General features: G+C 49.3%; 1 protein-coding gene across 2 annotated transcripts in view; it reads right to left on the bottom strand.

Annotated features, from left to right (window-relative positions):
• WWC3 (WWC family member 3) overlaps positions 1–27,144 on the bottom strand; it is a 102,131-nt gene that overhangs the window by 11,313 nt on the left and 63,674 nt on the right. For both annotated transcript variants that reach the window (XM_074359825.1, XM_074359826.1), the window contains 11 exons: positions 25,029–25,102; positions 12,965–13,207; positions 12,620–12,709; positions 11,254–11,825; positions 6,172–6,292; positions 5,321–5,395; positions 4,276–4,362; positions 3,020–3,212; positions 1,958–2,122; positions 1,401–1,552; positions 129–294 (listed from right to left, as the gene is read on the bottom strand). In XM_074359825.1, the coding sequence (XP_074215926.1) occupies positions 129–294; positions 1,401–1,552; positions 1,958–2,122; positions 3,020–3,212; positions 4,276–4,362; positions 5,321–5,395; positions 6,172–6,292; positions 11,254–11,825; positions 12,620–12,709; positions 12,965–13,207; positions 25,029–25,102 (1,938 nt within the window). The remainder of the gene's footprint in view (positions 1–128; positions 295–1,400; positions 1,553–1,957; positions 2,123–3,019; positions 3,213–4,275; positions 4,363–5,320; positions 5,396–6,171; positions 6,293–11,253; positions 11,826–12,619; positions 12,710–12,964; positions 13,208–25,028; positions 25,103–27,144) is intronic.

The following is a 27,144-nucleotide window of genomic DNA, read 5'->3' as shown; positions in this document are numbered from 1 at the left end:
TTTCTTTCTGCTCACCTCCTCCACCAATTCCCTCACATGGGGCACACACCCCTCCTGCCAGGGCAGTGCCCAGTATGGGAGGCAAACCCTCAGGGGCTCCGTCAAATCCCTTGACCTTTTCTCCTTACCTTAAGAGTCGGGGGCCGAAGTTTCTCGGGGCTGTAAGGATCCGCCTGGCCCGCAAACGTCTGTCTGTGGATGGAGTCGACGCCAACGCAGCAGGGCTCTGGGTGTGGGGGGCTGGTCTGGGCACAGCTGCTGCAGCCACTATCCACCGAGTCGGCTTGCCAACTCCTGAAGGTGGACAGAGCAAAAAGCCCCAAAACATTCATCAAGGGACTGAGGTCACTGCTGCATTCAGAACACAGCAGCAGAGATGCCCAATGTTTGCTTTCAGTGACTGTAGACTGTTGATTTTTCTCATAAAGTGAAAGGCATTTACGTTTTCTAGGGAAAATGGCACTATAAGGCCTTTCATTAAGAGTGTCTGTCTGTCTGTCCCACCCAATTTCAGCAGCTGAAGATGCCAGGATCCCAGAACCCTGCCCCGACCCCTCCCAGCTTCCTGCCCATCCCTGAACCCCTGAACACACACCCTCCCCTCTACCATGCGCTTTCCCCCCCCGAAAATAAATTTCTTTGAAAAGAAATCCAGAGAAACCTATTAGGAAGAAATAGCAAGCTTTGGAAACAGGCTGCTCTTTATGGAAAAACACAGACGAAAAGCAATATGGAAGTGGCTCCAGAAAGGACCCAATGGGGAGCAATCACTTGAGGTGCCTGCTCATCTGAGATCTTCCTGCAACCGCAGACGGGTCTGCACCCACTGAAGGTTCACTCACAGCCTGCTTCGGGGAAAACGTAAAGGGGCCTCGTGTGATTCCACTTGGAGGAAACGCCCAGAACAGGCCAATCCACGGAGACAGCGGGAAGCTGAGCGGTGGCCAAGGGCCGGGGCGAGGGGGAACGGGCTGACCGCTAACGCGTGTGGTGTTTCTCTCCAGCATGATGAAAATGCCCTAAAATCGGGTGTGCAGACAGTGCTACAAGTCTGTGCCTGCACTAAAAACCATCAAATTGTCCACTCAAATGGGTGAGTTGTACGGTAGAGAGATGATATTAAATAAAGCAGTTAAAAACCAAAACCAAAACTTAAAGGGCCCTATTGTATTCAATCTGGGCAGAGCGGAGTCAGTCAGCATTCCCCTCTTTGAGAGAAATCCGGGAACAGGAGGGAAGGTGAAAAGCCTACATGTGGAGCTAGGGTCAAAGTACTGCCCAAGTCCAGACCTGCATACAACTCCCCATGAGAATCCCAACTTCTGGGCAAAGGCTCCAGCACATTCTACAGAGGCTAAGTGACACACCACAGGCCAGTCCCGTCCCAGGCCAGCTCTCACCGCTCAGACACAGCCTCGGTCTGCTCCTCCTTCCGCTCCATCTCCAGGATCTCCTCCTCTGTGTACTCCAGCTTGACTCGCTCCTCGGCCAGCTCCCTCTCCACTGCCTGCAGCTGGGCTGTGGTTCTAGCCAGCAACACTGTCACCGCATCCTGCAGGAGAGAAGGGACACCACTGAGAACCAGCCTGGACCAACAGCTTCTGGCGGCCCAGTGGAGAGTGGGCGCTGAGCATGGCCCACGGTGAGCATCCCTGCTGACAGTCCGGAGGCCATCCTCAGCTCACCCCACTGGTGACAGCCAGACAGCAACTTGGCCTTTTCATGGAGCTCTGAGGACTCAAATGTTATAGCAACCAAAGTGTCACTCGAGATTGTGAACACTACACGTTTAAAAACACGATCATAAATGATCACGTGCACCACTACGTTCTGTTTTCATTACGTCCCTTAAAGCCCTGCTTCTTCATTGCCACTGTATTCTCAGATGAAGTCTACACAGATGTCTCCTAGAAACGATGTCCCCAGGAAGAGCCAGCCTCAAAGCCGGGCCACGTACCGTCTTCCCCGAGGCGGTGGGCGTGGGGTCCCGGGAGGCGCCATCTCCTGGCCGCTCGTCCTCCCGCCGGGGCGGCTCGGGGCCAGTGAACACCTGGACGGAGTACCAGCGCAGCTGCATCTCGCCCGAACCGTCATAGTCGGCCAGGTTAATCTGAGCGATGCCCTGCACGGTGGTTTAAAAACAGGAAGTAGAACAGGCCCTGAATGATTTCACCTTAACAACCAACGGGCATCGAGGGCACCCTTCAACCTTCATCAGAAAGGACATAAGATGATTCACTGCTATTTAAAGGACCACAGTAAAATCAAAGTCATTGCAAAGGGTCCTAACGGGGTTAGCTCCTTGCTTGCTGGTCAGCCCAATCAGAAAGTGCCTGCAGGGGACCAGGGCAGAGAACGGACACCCCGGAGTGGGGGTCAGGCTGGGGCCTGCCACTCAAAGAGCCAATGATTCTGGCAGGGATTTTTGAAATGAGAGCGGACTGGTGGGACTCGACGATCTCTAATCCTGCCACTGAGGGAACGGGACCAGGGGGAAAATTACAGCCTTGGAAAGAAAGCACCCTGGCTTCCAAGTCCCAGCCCTGCAGAGGCTGGCTGGTGGGAGGCGGACTGTCCAGTTCTCGGATTGCCAGATAACGTAGAGGGTACCCAGGTAAATTTCAATTTCAAATTAACAAGAGATTTTTAAAAAAAAAACGTAAGTATGCCCAATATTACATGGGACATACTTGTACTAAAAGGCAGCCATAGCTTATTTGAAATTCAAATTTAACTGACCACCTTGCATTTCTACTCACCAAATTTATCAGCCCTACTTGTTAGTTTCCGTGACTGAAAATGGAGATAATGTAGAAGTCGTTGCACTGGGGGTTTGCAAGTACTAGCTGAGATCATGTGTGTAAATTACACAACACGTGACAAGGTAAGGGCCTTTATCAGCCCTGTCCGTACTCCCAGCTACAGACATCACTTAACACCCTGACAATTTGTAAGCACTCGGCACAGGACAAAGCAGGGGGGAGGAGGGAAGGAATGAGAGGGGGAGGGGGTACCGTACCAGCAGTTCTTCCTGCAGCTGCTGATTCACTGAGCACACATACAACTGAACGGACTTCAACGTCAACATGCTCGAATGCACAGGGATTCTGAAAACTTCATTAAATACCAGGGGGCCTTGGAATTCCAGAGCCTTAGAGCAGTAAGTGTTCGGCGTGCTGGAGTCGAGCGGTGGCAGATAGACGCGGATGTGTCTGGAACCGAGAGGGGGAAAGCAGACGGAGGGAGCGCTTACTGGCACATCTGCACAGACATACCTGGACCATTTACGTGAACACCCCTATGTGCTTCTCTTTGGATGCCCATGGGTAGGACTGCCAAGTCCTCTAGAAAAACTCCTTTTCTCAACCAAGAAAAAGTCCAAAGAACTGACCTATCTTTGGAGACTAAGAGAGAGAAAAAAACAAAACAACTGGCACAAAGAAAACACATAAAAATCAGTCATTACAACTTTAGAGGGGACTCAAACGGAGGTTCTGCTTTCAGCATCTTTCTGGGCAAACATCTGTAGTGGTCTCCCCCCAGCCCCCTGGCTCCCTGTCCCAGCTCCACCTGCCTCGCCAGGAGGACTGCTAGCCCTCCAGGGCGCCTGCGGGGCTGGAATCACTGCCCCACGCCCCCGGTGCAGAAGCTGGCCTGCAGGAGCAGCCCGAGTATCGGGGGATGTCGCCAAGTACATCATCAGGCTGAGTAGCGGCCCAGGGCGAGCCCTCAGCCACTGGAGACCAGGTTGCTTCCGCGGCCGTCAGAAGACCAGCTGACAAGGACAACTCACGGAACAGAGGGCACGATGGGGCCTGAAAACCCATCCCAGTGCGTTCACCTGCCAGGGTCAGCGGGCCCCTCTGGTGGTCACCCCCCTCGGGCTGTGGCACTCACAACGGGGTGCCTCCGGCTCAGACAAGGGCCCCTGAGCCCCGCCTGAGGCCTCTCCAGCACCTCACCGGATGACAGAGCCAAATGTGGCTGTGTCACCACCCAGCCTCGTGACCAGGAGCCCACAGGCCGCTGCCGACCTGCACATGGCACTGTCTTGGCACCGCCGCCACGCATAATCAGCCCAGCTCCACGAGCACCACTGACAAACGTGACTCTTCCAGAACCTTACAACCTCTCATATTTCAGGCAGACACTCCCTGGTGTTTTGCTGTAAATGCAGGTTCCCAAACGGGCTTTTCCCTCCCCAAACTGCCAGGCAGAGGCCAGGCAGAGGCCAGGCAGCGGCACTGTGTGGAGCGGGCCCCGGGGAGGCCTTACACTCTGCAGTCCTCCCTCAGCACCCGCCCCGCGAAGTTCTGCAGCTGCAGCACTTTGACCAGGAGGCACTCGCTGGCACTGTCGAGCCTGTAAAAGAAAACCAAGTTCACAGACTGCACACTTCCCACGGGGGAGAAATTCTTCCACTCAAACTACTGCAGTGGCCCTTGACGGAGGGTGATTTTGCTCCCCACCCCACCACCCGACACCTGCAAAGTCTGGAGACAATTCTGACTGTCACACTGAGTGGAGAGGGCGCTCCTGGACCTGGAGGGTGGAGACCAGGGATGCTGCTCCACGTCCTCCCGTGCACAGCCTCCCTCCTGCCCACACCACAAAGGAGCCACCCAAATGCCACCAGTGTCAGCACTCAGAAACACTGGACGAGAGGGGAGGGTGCAGCTTGGTGGCAGAGCGTGTACTTAGCATGTGCGAGGTCCTGGGTTCAATCCCCAGCACCTCCATTAGAAATAACTGAATAAATAAACCTAATTACCGCCCCCACACAAAAAATTTTTTTAATTATTTTAAAGATTTAAAACTTTAAAAAAAAAAAAAAAGAAAGAAACATTCGACAAGAATGACTAGAGTGAGCCGAAGAAAGCTGTCCGGACGCGAACACCTGCCTGGCTAGTCTGAACACTGCTGGTTACCACCTTACAGAAATTGCAACCAGCAACCAAAAAGCTTTGTGCTGCAAACCACCCAGCTACTCCTTGCAGGGAGGGTGGAGGAGGGAAAGGGCCCCCCCACCTCACTGCAGCGAACACTGGTGATTCCCCTGCCACTTGGCCCAGAACCCCCGGCTCCATAGGTGACTGTCATCAGCTGTGACTCAGCACCAGAGGGCAGCAGTGGATCTTCTCTTGTTCATGTCTCCCTCCTGCCACTCGTCCCCTTATCAGGCAGGCTCGGGGTACCCAGGCCAGGGAGCAGCACCCAGACTGTGTGGGTCCCTCCGCCCCTGCCGGCCTGTGCATGTAGCTGAGTCACTGGGCGGCCCATCGCCGTTAGAAGCAGCAGGGAAGGAGTCTTCTGTACTCACAAAAGTCCCACGTGGATGCGGGGCCCCTCCTTCCCGCCAGCGTCCCCATGCGCAGGCTCGTCAGCATCTTCACTCCTGAGCACAAGTGGAAAGTCAGGTGTTACTCCTGGGAGAGCTGGTGCCCAGGCTCGGCAGAAGCGCTGTCACCTTAGTGGTACTTCTCACTGAGGAGGGCTTTACTAAGTTGTGACATAAATGAATATTTTAAGTGACTGAAAGGGTGGGACAGGTCCCCTGGATTCATGATGTCATCTCACAGGGTACCCACAGACAAAGTTGTGTTTTTGAGAAAGTCCCTGCATACCTCTCAAAACCACATGTCATAGTCAGGACAAAGTCCAAAACACACTTTTAAAAGGTCTGCAAGGACTGAAATGTGTACAGATGCCTGAGGTCAAACGACGTCAATGGTCTCAAACAAAAGAATGGCCAATTTCCCAAAAGGGTTTTGTCCTTGCAAAGAGACTCCTTGAACCAGGAAAGGAAGGAGGGAGAAGATGGAGGAAACCCATTTCTAATGCATGTCCTTTCTAGAAAGGCAGGTCTCTCACACACTGGATCTCCCTTTTCAGCTGCTCTGGGCTGCACCTTAAGCTCCCCAGGGCCAGTGAGAAAGCAGCCATCCTACAGGCAGGGACCGGGACCGGGCCGGCCCCCACCGTCACGCGGGAGCAGAGGGGCTCCGCGCAGGCTGCGGAGGCCCACCCTCCCACGAGGAGGGAAGCTAGAGAAGCGTCCCCTGGCTGCACACACGGCGTCAATGCGCACAGGTCTTGGCACGGGTCCCTATCGTGCTCTCAAGCCACGCGGTGGGAAGTCTGCCCAGGCAGGCGGGCAGACCAGCTTCTCACTTTTTGGTGGGGGGTTCAAACACCCCGCTGTCGCAGGCCAGCGAGTAATCCGACAGACACGCAGACACGCGGCGCGCCCTCCGCTCCAGCCTCTTGGCGCTGTCTTCTCGAAGAGTCACTACTGCAAGTAAGAGACACAGCTGGGGTCAGCAGGGGACAGCACGGGAGGCCGGGGACCACGGGGCCAAGAAATGAACACTGGGCATCCGGGCACAAAGGGACTAAACGCCCAGAGACACAAGAGCACGTGTGCAGGTGTGAGTTCAAACTTGCTCCACTCCATTTTTTTCTTATATTGAGAAATGGAAGAACTAGGCTCCTGGCTACTTCTTTAAAAGCTCTCTAAATGGTCATAAATCTCTTTTCACCTCCTCGATGAGCGCACAGAGCAGAAGATGGTGGGAAGTCCTTGGGCATGGCACTTGCAGACATTGCCACACCAAAAGACCAGGAAAGAGATGGCATCCAAAAGTGGCCAGCAGCGCGCTCTCTGAGAGGTAGGGGAGCGTTATTTCCTTCTTTATGCTGCGTGGTATTGTCTGTATTTTATACAATCAACATACACTACACTATTTTATAATCAGAAAACAGAATTTTTTTATATCATCAAAATAAACTGCAACAAAATGCAGTGAATTTCAAGTCAGAGGACACAGATGCACCCAGACTCAGCCCTTGCAAACGTCTCCATGACCCTCTAATGGCAGTCAGCAGCCCTGGGCCCAGATCTGCTTCCAGAATCGTGTCCTGGGATTAGAAAGGACAGTTACTGGGTAGCTTATTCTGGTCTCATATGTATTTTAATACAAGAGCCAAAGACAACCATTGACATTCTCCCCTTTACTATTTCATCAAATGTTTCTACTCCTTCCCTCACAGGAATGAGTTCCTTTTAACAAAACCAATAAAAATACACCGTCTCTTTGCTAAATGTGACGATGGACACAGGACCTCGGCGCTTTATAGAGAGTGGCACACGGGGTTCTAAACACAGGCTTCAAAGGCGAAGGCCCAAACTGAGCCCATCTCTGTCACCACCGTGCCTCTTGTTAATAATGCAGGTCCCTCTTGTCTACTTTTCTTGAGCCATCTAAGCTCTAGAAACTGAAACTCTAGACATCTGTGCATAAGCTGAGAGAAATGGCGAATCCACTGATGATCATCTCTCTTTTCAGCCAAATTATTATTCACACAATTACAGCCAACACGTTAAACAGGGCACAAAACAGGCAGGGCTGAGGTCCTTGGTCTCACGATCTTAACTGCAGACAAAAGCTGACCTTCCACAGGCCTGTGGCTCCAAGCCTGGGGGCCACCGGTCAGGGATAGAAACGGGCTCCAGCTGGCATGGCCAGAGGCGCCGCCTCTCAGATGGTAGATCACGACTCCCAGGCCCAGCGCTTCTTGTCACCTTGCCCACGGAAGGGCCCAGAGCCCTAGCTCTGAACTGTAGGGGGCGCCCCTCAGTTCCCTGCAGGACCCCCTGCAAACACAGCTGCTGGCGCCCTCTTCCCCAGCCCTGACACGGCTGTGCACGCCTTCAAGGAAATTGCACCACACAAGGATCCACTTAACTTCCAGTCCACCCCACGGTGCAACTCTGACAAAACTCTCTCACTGTGATGAAGGTGCATGAAAGAGAGAAATGAAGGGACCGATCCTCGGTGATCCCGGCTTAGCGCATTCACGCAGCAACCGCACGCAGGCGTTCACAGGAGGAAGTACGCTCAGCACTGGGTGAGAAAAAAGCACACACAGACCCCCACCACACACCCCACCGTCTGCTCTTGGCCTTCAAGGCAACGAGATGGATGGCTGGGGGCAAGGCCAATGCAGTAAGCAATTAACAATCTTCCACAGGGAGGGGAGAGCTCGGTGGCAGAGCACATGCTTAGCACGCACAAGGTCCTGGGTTCAATCCCCATTCTCCCCATTAAAAAAAAAATCTTCCAAACTCATTAAAAAAATCCCTGATCTTTCTATCATTAAACACGGACAGACAGATAGACACCAAGACCTAAAAGGAGCAAACACTGCTTGACAAAAAGGAAGAAAGTATAATGAAAAGATGAAAATCACATCGTGGGCCAAGCTGCCAGCTGGCATACGAAAATAATGCAAGCATTAAAGACTGGGGAAAAGTGCAAAGAGGAAAAATACTTCAAGCTTTTAGAAAAGTTTTTACACAACTTCGGTCGCCAGGGTGACTACTGCTGAGGTGACAGTAACAGTGGTAAGAGTAACTACTGAGCTACATTCAAGTACAGCCCGGAGCCATGTCCTCCTGGCCAGCCCTGGCCATCCTAAATACACAGATTCACTGCACAAAGACGCACCACAGCCCGACCAACAAGCGAAGGAGAATTCCAAGGTCACTTACAGTGAACGTTTCTGTCGAGCCGCATGGGAAAAGAGATAAAAAGAAAAGCAGAAAGTGAAAAAAGTGTAGAATTTAAGCCAACGATTTTAAACAGGGCATGACTGTAATAAAAACATCAAAGAACAGATGAACAAAGTCAAAACATTTATGGACTTATATTAGCAAAAACCAACAGGAAATGAAAATAGGAATGGATTTCAAAATCATGACACCTTTGGCTTTTAAAATTCTGGGAAGATAAAGCTGTGGTAAACACGTAAAAGCTGTTAAAGATCACAGTCTATTTCCCCATACCCCTCTCCTACCTTCTGTCCCCTCAGATCGATTTAAAACACAAAGAAATGGCATTCCTAGAGCTTGCCTTACGCATTTGGGCAATTTTGAATCTTCTGTTAGAAAAACTTTATCTGGCTAAAATGTGCTTGAGCCAAACTTGGACTGTACTGTTCCGAATCAGACTGGAGAGCCAGAGGGAACCATGTGACCTCAGGTGACCAAACAAGGGGTAACAATGAGAACCAAGATCCTCGCCAACTTTATGAAGTCACAATGGCTCTAGGCTCTGGCATTCCCACAAGCGTCAAAGGAGGCAAGGAGTCACCCCGTGTCCGTGCCTGAAGCTGGTTACCCAACCTGGCCCCCTGGGAGCAGCCAGCAGGACCCACTGCATCAACTGTCCTGGTTTTTACGGGCCCAGTTCTCCTGAGCATGTCATATGTGAACGCACCACCAGGTGGCAGTATCTGACCATAGCACGAGCAAAGACCTCCCAGGATAAGATGTTTGAGGCATTGTAGTATCAGCCACGAAGAGGGAAAGAAAAATAAATCAGGATAAGAAAATTAAGCCAGCTCTTCTCCTCTGCACCCTGTCTTTCCCCTCTCCCCAAAGGGGCTTTGGGCCTTGTCTGGATTTGCTGCGTAACGAGACAGATCCTCTTGTTTATCAACCTTTAACGAAAAGTTGGTGTGGTGGGGGCAGAGCGGGGCACTGAGAAAAGTAAGCTCAAGCAACAACAGAGGCACAATTCTGTCCTTATTTTGTATTTTCTCTCTTGAATGAAAGGAGTAGACAGGGACCACTGAACTTGTGATTATAACGAAAAACAAAGCAAATGAAGGTCCCCTGTATATATGTGAATTAAAGAAATCAAGTGTCTGGGGATATGAAAGGTGTGTGTGCAGACAGAGGGGAAGACAGCAAAAAGAGAGGTGCCAAAAAGCCCCGGGGCTGCCTCAGAACATAATGGCGCTCTGGTTAGACACATAAATGCCAGAAGAGACTATTATTTCACCTATATGTGACAACCAATGTGGTTATACGTGAAAAGCTGATGAGTAACAGAATGGCGGCGAATGGACGAGCCCATAAAGATCACCTTGTTCAAGGGCAGAGAAGTTGAGAGTTGGTCTGTCCAGGGATGTGCTCAAGGTCACACAGCTAGTGAGTCAACGGGACAAGGAACAGAACCTGAGTCTCTAAGCTGCAAGTTCGAAGCCATTTCCACTGCACCACTTGGTTTTGCACTCACGTTGTATTCCTATCCTTGCTAAACTACTTCGTAAGACATGAGTTGGGTTTCTCGGGCTCGGCACTATTTATGTTCTGGCTGGCTCATTCTTTGTGGTGGGGACTGTGCTGTGCAGCGCCCCTGGTCTCCATCCACTTGATGCCAGTAGCACCTCCCCACCAGTCCCCTCAGTTGTGACAACCAAAAATGTCTCCAGACACTGCCAATTATCCCCCAGAGGCAAAAAAACACCCCTGGTAGAGGTCAATTATGCTATACAAATTACCCAGCATTCACCTAAATGGAATGTCTCTAAAAACAGTTTTGCTGTACAAATAAAAGTTAATTAATTTGGCTGAACTTCAGGAATGAGAGGTCTCGTTCTTGATCCTCTCTGAAAATGAAGGAAGTATAAGTCTCCAGAGGTTGGCTCACCTGGGGTCAAGATAAGGAGGGTTGAAGCCCAGATTCTGCAGCCAGAATGTTCCCTAAACAGTAGTTTGGTTTTCCATGTGAGCTACAAGCTGACAGACCCTGGCACCAAGTAGAAGCTGAATTAACAACAACTAGATGGATGAAATTTTCGTGGTTACATGTTTCTTGATTTGAAGAGCACCAGGGAAATCGATTGGGTAGAAATGACGGATGCTCACTGGCAGGTCTCTGGAACATATGCCAATTATTTGCATCTTCCCCTTTGATAGAATTATATCCTTGAAAAGTACAAGGGCAAAGGGTGAAGTGATGAAGTCACAGGGACGAAGGAGTAGAGATTTCTGCGGGTCTCTGGCCAGACACCAGTCCCTATGGAGGGCCGAGGCCGGAACACACAGAAGTTCCACCTGGGCACACGCCCCGGAGAGCTCATTAAAGCCCAGGACCTCTTTGTCAGCCTCCGAGTGTGGAAGAATATGTGGTTCTTACCCTCATTTTCAACAATTAGGCATTTTCTGCAAATAAGCGAAATGCCTGGGAAAGCCCACTTTGCCAGTTTCAGTGACATTTCAAGGACCCACGACAAAACGACACAGAGCGGGCAGGCGCTTCCTCACCCTATCAAGAGTCCTAACCTTAGGCTCCCTGTGCAACTGCAGAGGCAGCGGGCTTCGGTGCAAGTGCGCTGTTTCCTCCCTCATTTCGAAACTGGGTCTTCCCAGGCCCCGGAACCCCCGCCGGGCTCATCAATACGTACTTGCACCCGTAGGAGCCGCAGCCGCTGGGGGTCCTCGCTCGCGAGGTCCTTCCCCGTCCCCGGGGAACCCGTGCGGCTGCAGGGCCGCCGTGGCCGGCAGGTCTTCGTCCCCCGGAGCGGACGCCTGAGCCCGCAGCCGGTCCAGGGCGCCCAGTCCCGGCACCTCGAAGCCGCCGTCCCCCAGCGGGGCCGAGGGCGAGTCGCGCGAGGCGGGGAGGAAGGGCGTGTCCAAGGGCGAGCTGGGCGGGGACAGCGAGGACAGGGAGGAGCGGGAGGACAGGGACGCCAGGGACTGGGGCGTGTCCAGGGAGCGCCTCTGTTTGTGGAAGCCGGAGGGGCCCGGGGGCTCGGTGAAGGGGGCGTCCCGGCCCAGGGAGTCGAAGGGGACCAGGTCGAAGCGCAGAGGCTGGCCGCCCTCGGCGGCGTCGGGCTTCTCGTACTGCGGGAGGCCGTAGATGTCGGTGAAGCTGACGGAGCTCAGGGAGCCCCGGCTGGAGGCCAGCGAGCCGCGGCTGGAGGCCAGCGAGCCGCGGCTGCTCCCCGAGGACACCGTCAGGGTGCTGGCGGACAGGCTGCAACGAGAGCGCCCGGAGCTGAGGACAGCAGCCCGGAGACCGGGAGCCCGCCGATCCCCACTGTGGGCCGAGCATCTGCTCTGCGCCCCGAGGGAACGCAGTCCTGCCTCCTTCCCCCACGAACCCCCCACCCCGGCCCGCCTTTAACACCTGTGAGCATCTTAAAGCCCCTTTGTGAATATTTCCTTTGTTGCTTTGAATGTTGGTAGAGAGCAGTGGTTAACCTCAAGGACATATGGCTACGAGTTCAAGTTCCAGCTCCAACTCGGACTAGCTGAATCCATTTGGTCAAGCGCTCTGCCCTTTGTGCACCTCCCACTTTCTCCCAGTGCTGTGATAACAGTAACTGCCTCGAGGTGCTCTGAGGAGGAACTACTGAGGGTGATACAGAGAAGCGCTTAACGCTACACTTCATAATACAGTACGCCCTTGAAAACCTCTTGAGCATCCAGATCTTATTTTAAAGATGTTCACACCTTACAAAAACCCCAAATAAAAATGTACATGTGCATACAAACACTTCTGATTTGGGGAGTTATAAAACCCTTGGATAAATCTGACTTCAGATCTGTTATTCTGAAGTCACACTTGATTATCCTCATATTCCTTGGATCATATATTAGCAGCTCCTCTTAAAAGTATAATGTATCCACTTTGCTGCTCTGTGTTTACAACCACTCCAGGTTCTAAGTTCTGGGAGAGAAATCCAAGCTGAAGGGAACTGTGAAGTTCATGGGCACGTAATTATAACATGATAATCAAGTTTGGTTTTCTCTTTTAAAGTCACCTACCTTTTTAACTGGGACTGGAGATAGGACGTTAAACGGGTAGCTTCTTCCAGCTGCGTAAGTAGACAGTTTCTTTTTTCCTGAAGTAGAATCCTGTAGGGAAGAAAACAGTCCATTGGTGGCTTTCGAAGACAGCAAGTGTATTTTCCTAACAAGAAACTCAACTCTAAATTCCCCAAAACTGATTTAGATTTGAATGACTAAATTCTAAAAAAGCACACTTAGGTCATAAAAGCCAAAATAACAGACTGCTTTTGTCTTGCTCAAGCCACACGCAATTCTTTGATTCAGCCTTTCCCGGCGGTCTTCCACTGGAGGCCAGGCCACCCGCCCCCGTGGCCAGCCCACCTTTCTGTGGCGCCCTGCACCGACGTGGCCCGGGCTCGCTGGATCTCCTCCTCCAGGCGCCGCCACTCCTCCTCCAGCCGCGCCACGTCCTCCCCGGGCCTTCTCTGCTGGATGATGAGCTGCAGCTCCTGAAGCAGGGCTTCCTTCTCCTTGATGAGCTGCAGCCGGTCCCTGTCCGCCTCGGCCATGCCCGGCCAGGACTCGGTATCCAGCTGGGCCAGCTGCTGCTGGATATGTGACACCCTGCAAGACAGGGACACGGAAACACCCGTGCACTTTATGAAAAAATCCTCTTCCCACATTCTCAGCACTGTCACACTGATTCTAGAAATTCACTCTGATAAATACCAGAATTAGCACAGAGTAAAGGTTAAACGACAAAAATAAAGGATCTGGAAATGAGGTGTAATAAAAATGAGTGTATAAGTCCCCTATATAATCTGCCGTGGTCTATGAGTAACCATATCACGCTTGCTTCAAAGAACTGACGAAAGGCTGGCAGTCCCGAACTTGGCCATGTGCGTGGCATTGTTTCAGATTTGGGGTTTCCCAAGTGGCGCTGTTCTGGGGGCAGGACGGTGCTGGCTCATTTCTGTCCGTGGCCCCCTCTCAGGAGCTAAACATTGTGCTGGACACACGAGAGATGCTTCTGGCCTCCTGCCTTCTCCGCCGTGCCTACCTGCTAACCCCACCTTGAGAAAACCCCAGGAGAGAAATGCTCCCATTACAGTGATTCTAACAGAAAAGCCCTGCGGCCTGGGACTCTAGGTCTTCTGGTTTGGTGCGCTCTCTTGCACCGGAGGCCTTGACCGTGTGTGAAATTCACAACGCCTTGCAGAGAGCAGACACTCAACAGAAGCTGGACGTGTGAACAGAGAACACACACACCAGCAAATATACAAAAGGAGTCAGCCCCGCTGAGCGCCAAAGTGGCGTGGGGTCATCCGCATGGCTGCAAACCAGTCAGCCTCACTAAATGTGTCAGCACGACCATCCTCGAGGTGTAAAACTCCACTTCTTGTCACTTTCTCTGTTCCTAAACGTCCACGTGCCTGCTTAGCAGACAGACGGCATCACTTTTGGTGTCCTGGGGTGGTGCTGAATGGAGAGTAAGTGAAATAGATGTGGCTCATGTTTTCAGAGCAACCTTTCAAAGCAGGAGTAGAATGTTTTAAGCCCTTTTAAGTTTATATGTGGCTGAAGATGATTTAGCTGTTTCTGGGCAGAAACAATGAACTCCAGACCTGACTTGAACCCAGCGCTGTGGAGGACGGAGGTTGGCACACGGGCCCCAAACCAAACTTCCAATACTTCTCTGAGGTCCCAGAGAGCTGTGAGGACAGGTAAGGCAGCAGTTCTCAAAGTGGAGTCCCTGACTGGCAGCCTCATCGTCACCAGGGAGCTTGTTACAAATGTCAACGTCAGCCCCCACCCCAGACCAGCTGAATGTCACACTCTGGGGATGGGGTTGGGCAACCTGGGTTTTGACCAGCCCTCCAGATGCTTCTGCTGCTCCCTTAAGTTTGACAGCCTCTGCTTTCAGGCAGACCAGCCTGGTCTGCAGGATGCTAACTGGCCTTGCAGCTCTTAGGGGCTTGCATTAGGCACCAGTGTGATGATCTTCACTAAAACAGGAACAGCGAGAGTGCTTCTGAGACTGCCCAATCCTGTGCCCAGGTCACTAATCCACGCTGGCATCCTTCCCTCTGGGTCCAGACTTCAGACTCCTTCTCAACACGGTGCTTCCTGCAGATACTGCCAATCAACTGGCACTGGTCCACGTGTTAAGGTCTGTCGGCTAGCCCTGAACCAATCCAGGCTCCTCCTGAACTAGACATGAGCACGGGGTGAGGCTGGAGCACCGCGCAAGGCTCCTTCTTCAAGTACCAAACCAAGCAGAAAACCCACAGTCATGAAAAGAAGAGTTTACAAGTTATAGTTAAAATGTACACATTTGACTTCAAGCTCAATTCCCCAAGAAGGTACAGAAAATAGCTGAACGTCAGTAGCTTTAATCGGCAAGTTCTTGTCTAACTTAAAACTAATTTCCTGAAAATGTGTTGGAAAAACAGCGCCAAATCACGTCACTGAAAACACTAATGACAGAGCTGAACGGGGTGAGGAATCCAACTGGGGCTTAAGCGTCCACCTGTGTCTAATGAGTGTGATTAAAAGTTATGGCAGTCATATAACTGAGGCCCAAGGAAACCCTCCAAACAGAACCATCAATAAGTTAGTGCCAAATCAGACATTAGACCCAATGAAATTTCTGGAACATTCTACTGTAGATCAGCCAAGTCAAAGGTAAGCAACAAATATAAAAGAGATGTACAACAGTGAGCAAATCCTTTGTGGCCTCATAGTTTTTCATTTCAATGTAACTGATCCATAGGAAAGCCTATTTGAGCCCAATTTAAGTTAGCAGTATTACCTTGTAATAGACATGAATAATTCTCATACTACAGAAGACATATTTGAGTTCTCTGAGGTCGACACATGAGGAGATCAGGACTCCATCTGAGCTGGCAGCTCCAGGTTAGTTGCCATTGCACAAGGATTCAAGTTGCTGAGGGTGGCTAGAGAGCCAATCCCAGATAATCCTACTCTTTCCAGAGGAATCTCAAGTCATATCCACTCTCAGAAAAAAGAATAAGGGAAAAAAATGATGTATAAGAGGGAGGAGAGGCAAAGGGCAAGCTTCAAAAGGTCTGCCCACTGCGAGCATAAAAGCAATAGAACAGCGGCCACGATGACACAGTGCACTGTTGCTTTCTACAGCTCGCAAGAAAATGATGTCAAGACACAATGAGGAGGGACAACTTCTGTAGCAGAAACAAAATCTGGATGAAGCTGACTTCCTATAACCCAACTGGGAAAATTGCTTGGGCTGAATTGAGCACTAGGCAACCACAGTTTGCTTAAGAATATTGTTTTTACAATGAAATGTCGCAACAATGCAACTGGCTACGTGCTCATCTCAGGGCTAGTTATCAATTTAAAAGAACACTGGCACATACTAGAAAGTGCATTTCTTTCTTTAGAATCATACTCTGGAGGCAGACATTTGGGGCCTGCTCTCAGCCAGGTTGAGAGAAGCACATGTCTGTCTGTCCATCTGTCTGTCCTGGAAGCCAAAAGCTCTAGAAGGATTCCTTCAGTGGTTTCTCGTGCATTCGCCAAGGAAGAGGCAAGATGGCTTTCCCTTTAAAACAACATGCCCCTACTACCGTGCTGCCAGCCTGGAAACAGCCATCTGCGAGTACTCCCCACCCCACACCGTGTGTCAGGGTTACTGGAGGACCTTCCCCCTCAGACTAAATACAGATGGATGTACAGTTACGATGCCCCTTCTCCATCCACGCCAATCAGCTGATGTGCAGTGTGGGATGGAACCCCATTCCTGCAAGCACCATCATTCCAACTCTGCGTAATAAAGGAAAAACCATTTCTAGAAAGGCTTTTTTCTGAAATATCTTTTCAGTGAAATTAAATATATGGAAACAAAGCAAGGTCATGATTAAAGTTTGCAAAGAAGAAACTTTTCCAAATTCTTTTTTTTAAACTTTATTCGGGGGGTATGTATTTATGTATTTATTTGGGTTATTTATGTATTTATATATGTATGTATGTATTTATTTATTTTAATGGAGGTACTGGGGATTGAACCCAGGACCTCGTGCAAGCTAAGCACACACTCTACCACCAAGCTGTACCCTCCCCTGTCAAATTCATTTTTAAAGAGAACTGAGAGTAACTTAAAACTGGCAAGTTCTTTTTCCTTGCAAGTCAGCTGTATTCTTTACTGATTCTTATTTTTAATAGGTAATCCATTTTATGGCCTATATATAATCTCTCACATATGTCTTTCAAAGCTTTAAAATATATCTTCTCGTGCTCATGATGGTGAAGAAATGAAAGCAAGTCCTCAATCAAGCATTCAGGTCTCATATTTATTATGTGATTTCCCAAATCCCTCTCCTGAACATGCCTAATGTAGACAGAAGTCAAATGTGAATCATTTTTCCCTTACTATTTTTGCCCAAACACCTTTTCTGCTACAACCCAAGCACCATTAAACCAAGAATGGAAACCTGCATTTATGCTGCAGGAACTCCTCAGACCTTTGCAATTCACATGGAAATCTTAAGTATGATTTGCATTTTTCAAGGAAAAGAAAGCACTTTTAATATTACACAGTTTGGAGGCATATTTTACATATCCAGAGTAATCCCCAGTTATCTGAATTGACACCTAAATTTTGTGCTCTACAAAATTTTGCACGTTCCTAAAACACTGCTGCTTTCCGGAACAGAAACGAACTCCCAAAGAGCCGTGACCCCCACTGACGGTGGTGGGACGTGAGGGATCCCAGCTCACGTTCCAAAACGCAGTGTCACCTTAGAGCCCCATGCCTGCCAATGTCAATCACAGCTACAGATCTGCTACTTCTCGTCTCTATTCTCTGTTTTCTTTTTGTAAGTAACCATTTAAATGAACAGCAAAAGTTCGTGGAAGTGTCAGCTGAGATCTAAGTCAGATGGATGGTGAAACCATTTCGGCTCAAAGAACTAAATATCGGTAAATCAGTGTCCATCTGGCTTAACTCTTTATTCTACACTGGAAATTTGAGAAGTCTAAATCTAGAATATGTGGCGGAATAAGGGCCTATAAATACCCCAATATCCCTCCTGCCCTCATCTCTGGTCTCTGAACGAACGGACCTTCAGAGAGTGGCTTCTTTATGTGGAAGCAGATGGTCCCCGGGCTTCCTTCTCTTGGCCTGAGTGGGGAAGGTGAGACTACAACAGCAGAGATGCTTTCCTTTGTTTCCTACCGCCGTGCCCTGTGCCCAAACCCAGATACACAATCACTTGAGAAATGAGAGGAAAATCCAAGTGACTGATCAAATTCAGCTGGAATCCTAACACCACACCAATTCCCGACAACAGAGGAACAGCAGGACCCATCCTGGCAACAGACTAAGACACAGACAAACTGGGCCGAATGTTTTGTTCCTATCAGGCCTGCGAGTGTTTCCATGGAAACAGCTACAGTTTGTGCACAGTCCTGGAACAAGTGCTCTTAGGTTAAAAATAAGGAGCCATCTGCGTCATCAGGGTTGTTTCAAGAAGACTTGCTCCTCCAAATTGGCTTTGAACAATTCTAAAATTTTTAACCAATAGTGTGAAAATAGTCCTATCATAAGGTCTGCCCTGGGAATCCAAAGTGATGTTCCTGAAGAGAAAGGGAAGAAGCCGTTGTTTGGGGGTATTTCACATGACCTAGAGCTGAAAACACAAAACTAGTCACCAAGATAGTGGTGGTTTGGTCTAGAGAATTCTCTAGAAATCACACCTCTGCTTAAAATTATGAGCTCCACTTCCATAAACTTCCTTTAGATCTGAATAGACATGAAACCCCTCATTGTCCAGAACGTTGCATTTTGACAATTTCCTAACTCAGAAAAACAATCTTGTATCCAGATACACAAGGAAATCAATAAACACATAAACTTCTCCCCCATTCAGAAGTGGCAAAGCCCAGGAGGTTTTGCAGAGGGCAGGGAAGCTAAACTTTGCGGGACAGAATGATTTCAGAAATTGAAGTGGGGAGACTGACGTCCAAGGGTGGGGAGGCAGAACGAAAAGACAGAAGGCTGAACTGTGGCACTAAAACAATGGAAGCCTCGGAGTGAAAGGACAGGAAGGAGACAGTTGTCTTTGCCATCACACTGCCATTAAAAGTGATGCCTTCTTTTCCACCCATTGGTGGGTGAACGGGGGACATGATACTTTCCTGTATGCGGGACCCTCTTCTCCAACGATGCTCATCGTGGAAGTGGCCATGTAGACCGTCCCTGGACAAAACCTCAGCGCCACTGTGTTTTGACAGTGGTCCTCATCAGTCAGGTTTTGGAACATTAATGTCGGTTCTAGATTTAGTTCTTGGCAAAGACCTGCTTGCCACAGCTCTCTTCCCAAGTCTGCGCTGTTCTAATCATGTGTCTCATTTAGAGGCAGTCTGAAATGACACACAGAAAATGCAACTGGGATAAAATCCCTGCCCTGGTGCTGGGTGGCTCTGCTTCTGAGACCCTAATTTTAACATGTCTACCGGAGGGGGGGGGAGCTGGGGGGCGTAGGGCTGTCCTGACCACGCTATAAGTCCGGCGTCCTGCCAGATGTGGCTGGCACTTGTAGGACCTACAGCTGAGTAGGTTACAAGTCAGGAACGAACTCACTTTCCAGTTAAGTCATAACTATAAGCAATTTCAGGGACTGGAGGCAGAATTTGATTACTCCACGGGAACTGGAGCTGGGCTCTGCCACCGAATCAGGGGACCAGGATTCGGAGTGCCAAACAGAGGGCGCTACAATCAACAACTTGGCAACAAGAATGCTTCAAGGATGTTTTCAAGCAGCTGCAAGTCCGATGAATGCATCAAACTAATTATCAAAAATCAAGATCCACCTTCTAAGTGATCCCTGACCATAAAGCGAGCCCCAGAGAACTCTCTTTGGGGCCGTTCTCCTCCCGTGGTTCCAGGGAGCGCCACCTACATCACTTCTCCCACAGGCTGGGACGACTTAAGGAAGGGGTGGGGCTGATGCAAGGCTGCCAACTTCTCATTTTCCAAACTAAAGATTTTGATTATAAAGTACAAGGATATATTGTACAACACGGGGACCATAGCCAGCATTTTATAGTAACTATAAGTGGAGTATAACCTTTAAAATTTGTGAATCACTACACTGTATACCTGTAATTTACATACTATTGTACAGCAACTATATCTCAATTTAAAAAGAGGCTTTGAAAAAAACTTGCACCAATTAGAATCATTATTTTGTAAGAGAAAGAGGCCTTAACAGAAAAAAAATGATCAGAAGAAGAGTTCCTCAGATGGAAACACAGCAAATCAGCTTCACGAAACTGACGGTGCCCTCCTTTACCCTGGGCACTGTGAACCAGGGATGCCCTGGGACAGTGCCTGGGAAGCAGGCTGTCCGTCCACCCGCTGGTTTTACTTCTCTCCACCTCCTTCCCGACACCCTTCGCCAGCCCATCCTCCTCTGCCATGGGTCCCCTGGAGGTAAGTGTTTTCCAAGGTTTACCTTCTCTTCTTTTTTCTGCCCACTCCAAGCCATATTCTCTTGGACTTTCTTCTGCAGCCCTCTGGCCAACCTCATCCTCACTAAGCCAATAACTAGTGGGCTCTCACAGCCCAGTCCTGGATTCTCCTCCCTTCTCAGTGTGTCCTCTCTCCAGAGGGGAGCTCAGCTACTCCATGACTTAAGCACTGTCAATATGCTGAAAATTCCCATCCTGGTACCTCCACTTGCCTTCTTGGACATTCCACCATTTGGATGGGTCACACTTGAAATTCCCAACCCGAAAGACCGAGAATGCCTGGCAATTGCAATTCTCCCAAGACGTGGTCCTGCCTCCTTGCTCATGGCATCCTCCATTCAACTCCTCAGCTTCCCTCTGTTCTGCAGACACAGGCTGGTCCAGCTGCTGCAGAATGAGCCCCTGCCCCCTGGAATCTTACAATTACACAACTTTCCGCCCCGATCCCTGCTCCCTTCTTGATGGAGACAGCCTTTCCCCAAAGTATGGGCAGCCGGAATTCCAGCATCCTTCAGGGCCCGGCTCCAATGCCATTTTCTCCAACAGCCAAGAAGAGTATCCATTACAGAGGGTTCCAAGACCACAAGCCGTTTTGAATGACCTGAGTGAAGGCCAAGGAACCCTAAGCTGCACTCGGAGTGATGATGTATCATGTGAACACAGACCCTGAAATGGAGAGACTGTCCCCTGCCCTCGTTAGGTCCCAAAAAGCATGCATGTCTTGATGCCCTTTCCCTTTGAAGTCAAGGGGAAACATCCCCAGGCTCACAGCAGGCCGTGGGCCATGGGCCGTGGAGGGGAGCCAGGAGCAGAGCAGTTGGTGGGGAGCTCACCTGGGCCCCAGGACCCCTTCCACCTGCCCTCTCGCAGGGCTGAACGGCAAAGAGCAAGTATGACCAAACAGGACTGTTGTTTAATCATTCAATAAATATTCACTGGGTATTCAGCTGCTGGAATTAAAGCAATGACCTAAACAGACAACAATCCCTGCCCTCATGGGGTTTACATTCTCACAGGGAAAAACAAATGATAAAAAAACAAACATGAAAGTACAGAACAGGTTAGGTGATGACATTTGCCAGGAGAATCAGGGTGATGGGGGTGCTACTTTATTCAGGATGATCAGGGAAGTGACCAAGAGAGCAGAGGCCACATGACCACTTGAGGCAAAGCATTCCACTGCGGGCAGAGGAAACAGCAAGGGCCAAGGGCACTGCGTCAGTTTCCTTCTCTTTCTGTAACAAAGTACCAACTTGGTGGCTTAAAACAACACACATTATTCCCCTGCTGTTCCAGATGTCAGAAGTCAACAGTGGGTGAGCAGGACCCTGAGCCTTCTGGAGGCCGTAGGGAAGCATCCACTTGGCTGCTATTTCTCGGGGCTGTCCACGTGCCTGGGCTCGCAGCCCGGCTTCACTGACCCCTGCTTCCGTCCTTGTGTCTCTTTCTCTGATTCTCCCTCATAAGGACCCCTGGGATTACACTGAGCCTAGCTAGATAATCCTGGGTCATTTCCCCATCTCAAGGTCCCTAATTTAATGCCATCTGCAAAGTACCCTCTGCCATGGAAGGAACACAGTCACAGGCTCTGGGGATTAGGACATGGACATCTTGGAGGCCATTATTCTGCCAACTCCAAGCACTACAGCGGGAGTCTGCCTGGCAGGTTTGAGGCCTGGCATGTGGAGGGACACCAAGGGGGCCCACGTGGCTGATGCCCTGAGTTAGTGGAAGATCTGCTCCTGGGTCCATGCTGTCCACACACAGCAGGGATTTAGGAGCAAGATAAGAAGCCTGAGAGTAAGGTGTCTAGACGGCAGCACAACTGAGGCTCTGGGCCACCTAAGTCTTTGCCACGGGGGGCCGTCTCGTGCATTGTGGGTTGTTTAGCAGCATCCTTGGGCCCCACCCACTGGATGCCAGCAGCACCCTCTCTCCAGTCATGAGAACCAAAAACCCCCTGGGGAGCAAAACCTACCACCCACCCCCCTTAGTGGTTGATGGGATCGAACATGTTCTGGAAAGAGCATTTGTCTGGAAAAAAAAAAATGCAGACCTGGCAATTTAAGTAACGAAAAGTCACACACAACTATGTTGGACTGCACCATCAGTGCAGAAGTGCACCCTTCTCACCAGGGAAAAAGCAGGTGACAACTGCGAGAATGTCTTTACCCATGACTCTAATAAAATTTACAAAGAATGATGATACCTCATAATGCTAAGGAGATAAGAAATCAGGGCTGTCAGTTGCCACTGGTGGCAGTGTAAAATGTGTAAGTCATTTTGGAAGATGATTTGGTGGTATCTATTAGAACTTTCAATGTTGCTAAGTATCTGTCCAAGGAAACAGCTGTTTCTGCAAGGCCGGAGCCTGAAAATAGATGTGAAAAGGAAAAACTGGAATCATCTAGATGTCCATCCACAGAAGATGGTTATAACCATTATAAAAGGTATGCATCATATACTATATTTAACTACATTGAGCTTCATTTATTTAGATGTTTAGACAAAAACTGGAAGGCTTCCCATCATTAATGGTGGGAAGTAGGACTAGAGAGGAGGAAGATGGGAGGGTCTCTGGTGGCTGTGCCTTTGACAAAAACAATGTAATCATGTATTATTTATGTAATAAAAATAGGGAGGAAAACACGTATATGCAGTACACATGTAAAATGCACGTGTCATGTGTGTACCCAGATGCACAAGCATACGTGTGCATGGTGCATGTATATATATGTATGTGCGCGGGCGCACGCACACACACAACCCCCACAGGGACTTCCTGCGGGTGTCCCCACTCCCAGGCAGAACCACTGGCATCCTCACCTGGTTCTGTTAGCTGTGGGGTAGTTTATCTCCCAGACAGGTTAAAGACCATATGCCTTGATGGCATCACATAAACCACACAATTTCTTTGAAACTCCTGGAACAAGGCAGGTGTTGGGTGGAAGTACAATCTCTCAGCTTCCCAGCGGCTTCTCTGCCCACCACGTGGGATGCAGCTGTTGGGGTCACCCGCACAGAGCAGCCGTCAAGAAACCAAGTCACGATGGCCCTGCTAAAACGTCACACTCCTCCAGCACATAGTGGGGGGCCTTGGCCTCGGCACTAGTGACGTGCACAGTGGATCATCCTCCGCTGAGGGCTGTCCTGTGCGCTGCAGGAGGTAGGGCAGCACCTGCCTTCCACCCACTAGATGCCAGGAGCGCCTCCCCCAGAGTTGTCTGGAGACCAACAATGGCTCCAGACATGGCCAGAAGTCCCCTGGGGGATGAAGTCCCACCATCTCGCCCCCGCCCCATTAGGAACCAACGTGCTCGTGGGAAAAGGACAGGCAGTGCTCGTGTGAGTGAGCCCAGGTGTCTTTGCCATGCTCCTCTGATTTTAAAAAGCTGCCAATGCAGTTCAGAAAGGCATTTCTGAGCAGCCCCTACTGTCCCACAAAGGTTGACGCGCCAGGGACAGGACCCTCCTCTAGCACCTGTAGTGATTTCCTAACAAGGTTCTGGTCATCTTGAAATCCTCTTTTCATTGAAAAGATATTGATGAAGTACAGTGTTCTTCCCTGAATAATTTTCTTAAATACTGGACTTTCCACCCAAATATACTACATCAACATTTAAAAGATTACTCACCGTGTACAGACATCATCTCTAGAAAACAAAGAAATCTCTTGCCGTGGTTGGTAAACGTCACAGCAAAACGCGTAACAATTACGTTCTACAGTGTAGCAACTGTCTATTTTCTGCGTTTTAATACAGCACAGCAAATTCCACCACCCACAATGGGCAGCAGAAACATGCCAGAAGGAGCAGAGGACGATGCAGGAGGGACAACGGCGGCTGCAAACACCAGCGAGCCCAAGGGACGGGCCACATGGGGCAAGGGGCACCCGAGCCAGGGGACAGGCAGCGCGCTGAACCCACGTGGTGGCAGCCATGCAGGGGTTTAACGTCCACCACAAACTCATCACGAAGAGCCGGAAGCACTGGGTAGAAAGGCTCTGAGCGGACAGAGGCCCGTGTCAGTTCAAGCTGGCCCTCTGGCAGTGAGTCATATGATCTGCTTTTGTTGCTATTTTTACATTTGCTAAAAAGGCAAGAAAGCGGATTTCCAGACATCCATGAACAATAAGGGATAATGCGCAGGCCCAACTCTTTAGTTTCCAGAACAGACCCCCTCACTCTGCCTGGCGTTCCAGCGCTTCCCCCACCCCGCCACCAAGACAGCAGATCACATGTGACTAAAGAAACTTTTTGAAAAAGACAGGCTTCACAGCTTCCTGAAGCACATATTTTGAAATGATTTGGTTTTAAGACTCTTTCCAGAAGGCCCAAAAGAGAGAAAGTCTCTAAAAAGAGGACAGGAAAGCTAGGGCAGGGTCAGAATATTGAAAACAGGCCCAGCGCACAAAATACAGCCGGCCTGTGAGGACAACCTCCCGCCTCTCACGGCTGAGACTGCAAGGGACGGAGGGAAGGAGGGAGGGAAAGACACATTTTGAAAATGCATAAACAAGGTCAAGGCTCGATTTTCAGAAGGCAGATGATGGACAACACAGGGCAACAGAAATGACTATGTTTCAATTCTCTCAGTCAAGATGAAGCAGATTAGGTACCGCCATCACTTGTTGACCTAATCTTTATTCAGCTGTCTTTTAAACCAAGATATGTGGCTTGCTCCATTAACCTGGGTAGTTAGAAGCCACATATATAAAAAATAGTTTTGCTTAAGCTGGTCTAAGGGACTGATGCTCAGCCGGATGGAAGGAAGGGGGGGAGGGAAGGAGGGAGGAGGGTGGGCAAGGGAGGAGAGAGGGAGTTCTGAACTACCCGAGAGGATAAGAAAAGCCGGAAAAGTCTCTATTTTTATTAAATCCTGTCTTTATAACTGTTTGCAATGTTAAGAATTTCACATTTTAAATGCTTCTTACCTCTTTTTGGCTTCCTCATACTGCCAATTAAGCCTGACTCGGTCCACAAGTCTTGTTTTATCATCAAAGATGAACTTTCCAGAACAGAAGAAAGAAAAAACAAAGGGAAACATATTAAAAAGCTATTTTCAAAATAGAAAATTCATGTAAACTTCCAGCAGCAATGAAGAATATTTTAATCTGTCTTCTAATTTCCATGTTTCAAAGGTCTGGGAGAAAACACCAAATAACAGCGGCCACCTCTGGTCAGGGGAAGCTGGGAGTCGGGCTGGAAAGACTTGCTTTCCCAACACTGGTGGATTTTTGTTTTAAATCGCAGAAGTATATTCATCTATTCACCTATTCCAAATGACGACAACCAATTAAGTTTTCAAAGAAATAGGGAACTACTCAAAGTTTATACAGGGGCAAAAAAATTCATCCCATGCTCTCATTCCTCAGTAAATACAGAGTAATGGCGTTCACCTAACAAGGCACACGATCTGAAGAGGACGGACAAGCTGTGTGAGGCGTGGGCTACAGGACTCCTTCGACTGTTAGGCAGTCCGTTAAAGAACCAAAGGCGAAAGGAAAAAAGGCAAGATCTGGAGAAGCCTGGGGCCGGAGCACACATCACCTTAGGAGTCAGAGCTGAAATGCGGTGCTCTGACCTGATCACTACTTGCACCTAAATCCGTTCGTATCAATTACACTGAAGCCACTAAATTCCCAAACAAAACGAACAAGACCTGTAATGGGAGGTGACTGAGGCTCACCCTGATTGCTTCTTCCTTCATTCCTAGAAATATATGACTCTAGTTTCAGTAAATCAGCTCCATCTGTAGATCCGGCCTAGGCCATATATTATGCCCACTAAGTCTTTATTTTTTTTTAATGATCTCATGTCAACAAATATTTGAAAATATTCTACTTGAATGATTAGTGATGAATTTTCTGATATGAGTTTTGAGACGGGTCAATGGGGAATTTCTTTATCTTTACTGTTTTGAATGGCAAGAAGAAATGCTTTATAAGGGACTAAGCATTCGCCAAGGAGATGTGTCACAATTTTATACTTCAATAGCCTTATCTGAGGCCCCTCTCCACAGTTTCCTCAGAATAAATATATTTAAGCTGCTGTGCTTCTGGACACGTGTCTACACTGGAAATGAGCTACTTGTCACCTTGTTTATTAGAGACCCCTAAAGCTGACTCTTCAAGACAAATAAATGTCATTTCTTAAACCCCTTCTCAGTGCTATTTATGGACCTTAGAGCTCTGTTTTTGCACTCTTTAAGAATAAAATGGACATTTCTGTAAAAAAAAAAAAAAAAAAAAAAAAAAAGCAGCACCCTATACAGCCAAGCAGATCCAACAGGTTCCTGCTTCATAGTTCCCAGTAGCCCTGCAGCATGTACCCCAGCTGTTAGATGCCAATGTTAGGCTTGTATGGCTTACAAATCTGTGCTGGCAAAGCCGTGGGTGTGAAAAGTATGTTGATTACATCAACAGCCATTGCACAAAACTAATGCAAAGTGATAAGTAAGTGAGGTAGTGGACATCTAAGAAAGGCCCCAATGGCCTCCACCTCCTGGGATGCATCCCATGTGAAATTCCTTCCCTTCGAGTGGGCTGGACCCATGATTTGACTATAAATAGAATACCACAAAGATGACAGGACATCATTTCTGTGATCAGATGACAAAAGGCTGTGACTTCCTTCTTGCTGGAGGCTCTACTGTCTTGCATGCTGTGACAAAGCAAGCTGCCTGCAGTGCTGGAGAGGTCCATATGGTAAGGAACAAAAGTCTTCAGTCCAACAACCTGTGAGAAACTGACTCCTGCCAATAATCTTATGAGCTTGGAAGCAGATCCTTCCCCAGTGAAGCCTTCAGATGAGACTGCAACCCTGGCTGACACCTTGACTGCAGTTTCATGAGAGCCCCTGAAGTAGAGGACCCAGCCTGGACTCCTGACCCACAGCGTGTGAGATAATAAAAGTGTGCTGTTTTGAAATGCTAGGTTTGGGGGTGTTTTGTTTTGCAGCAAGAGCTAACTAATACAGTTATAGCCTTTTGATATACTTATCTATAACAATATGATGTAGTAGAAAGCACAGGTGTTTAGGGATCAGAGG

Source organism: Camelus bactrianus, chromosome X, assembly GCF_048773025.1.
Source record: "Camelus bactrianus isolate YW-2024 breed Bactrian camel chromosome X, ASM4877302v1, whole genome shotgun sequence".
Taxonomy (NCBI): domain Eukaryota; kingdom Metazoa; phylum Chordata; class Mammalia; order Artiodactyla; family Camelidae; genus Camelus; species Camelus bactrianus.
Note: the sequence above shows the minus strand (reverse complement) of the source record. Positions and strands in the feature narration are given on the sequence as shown.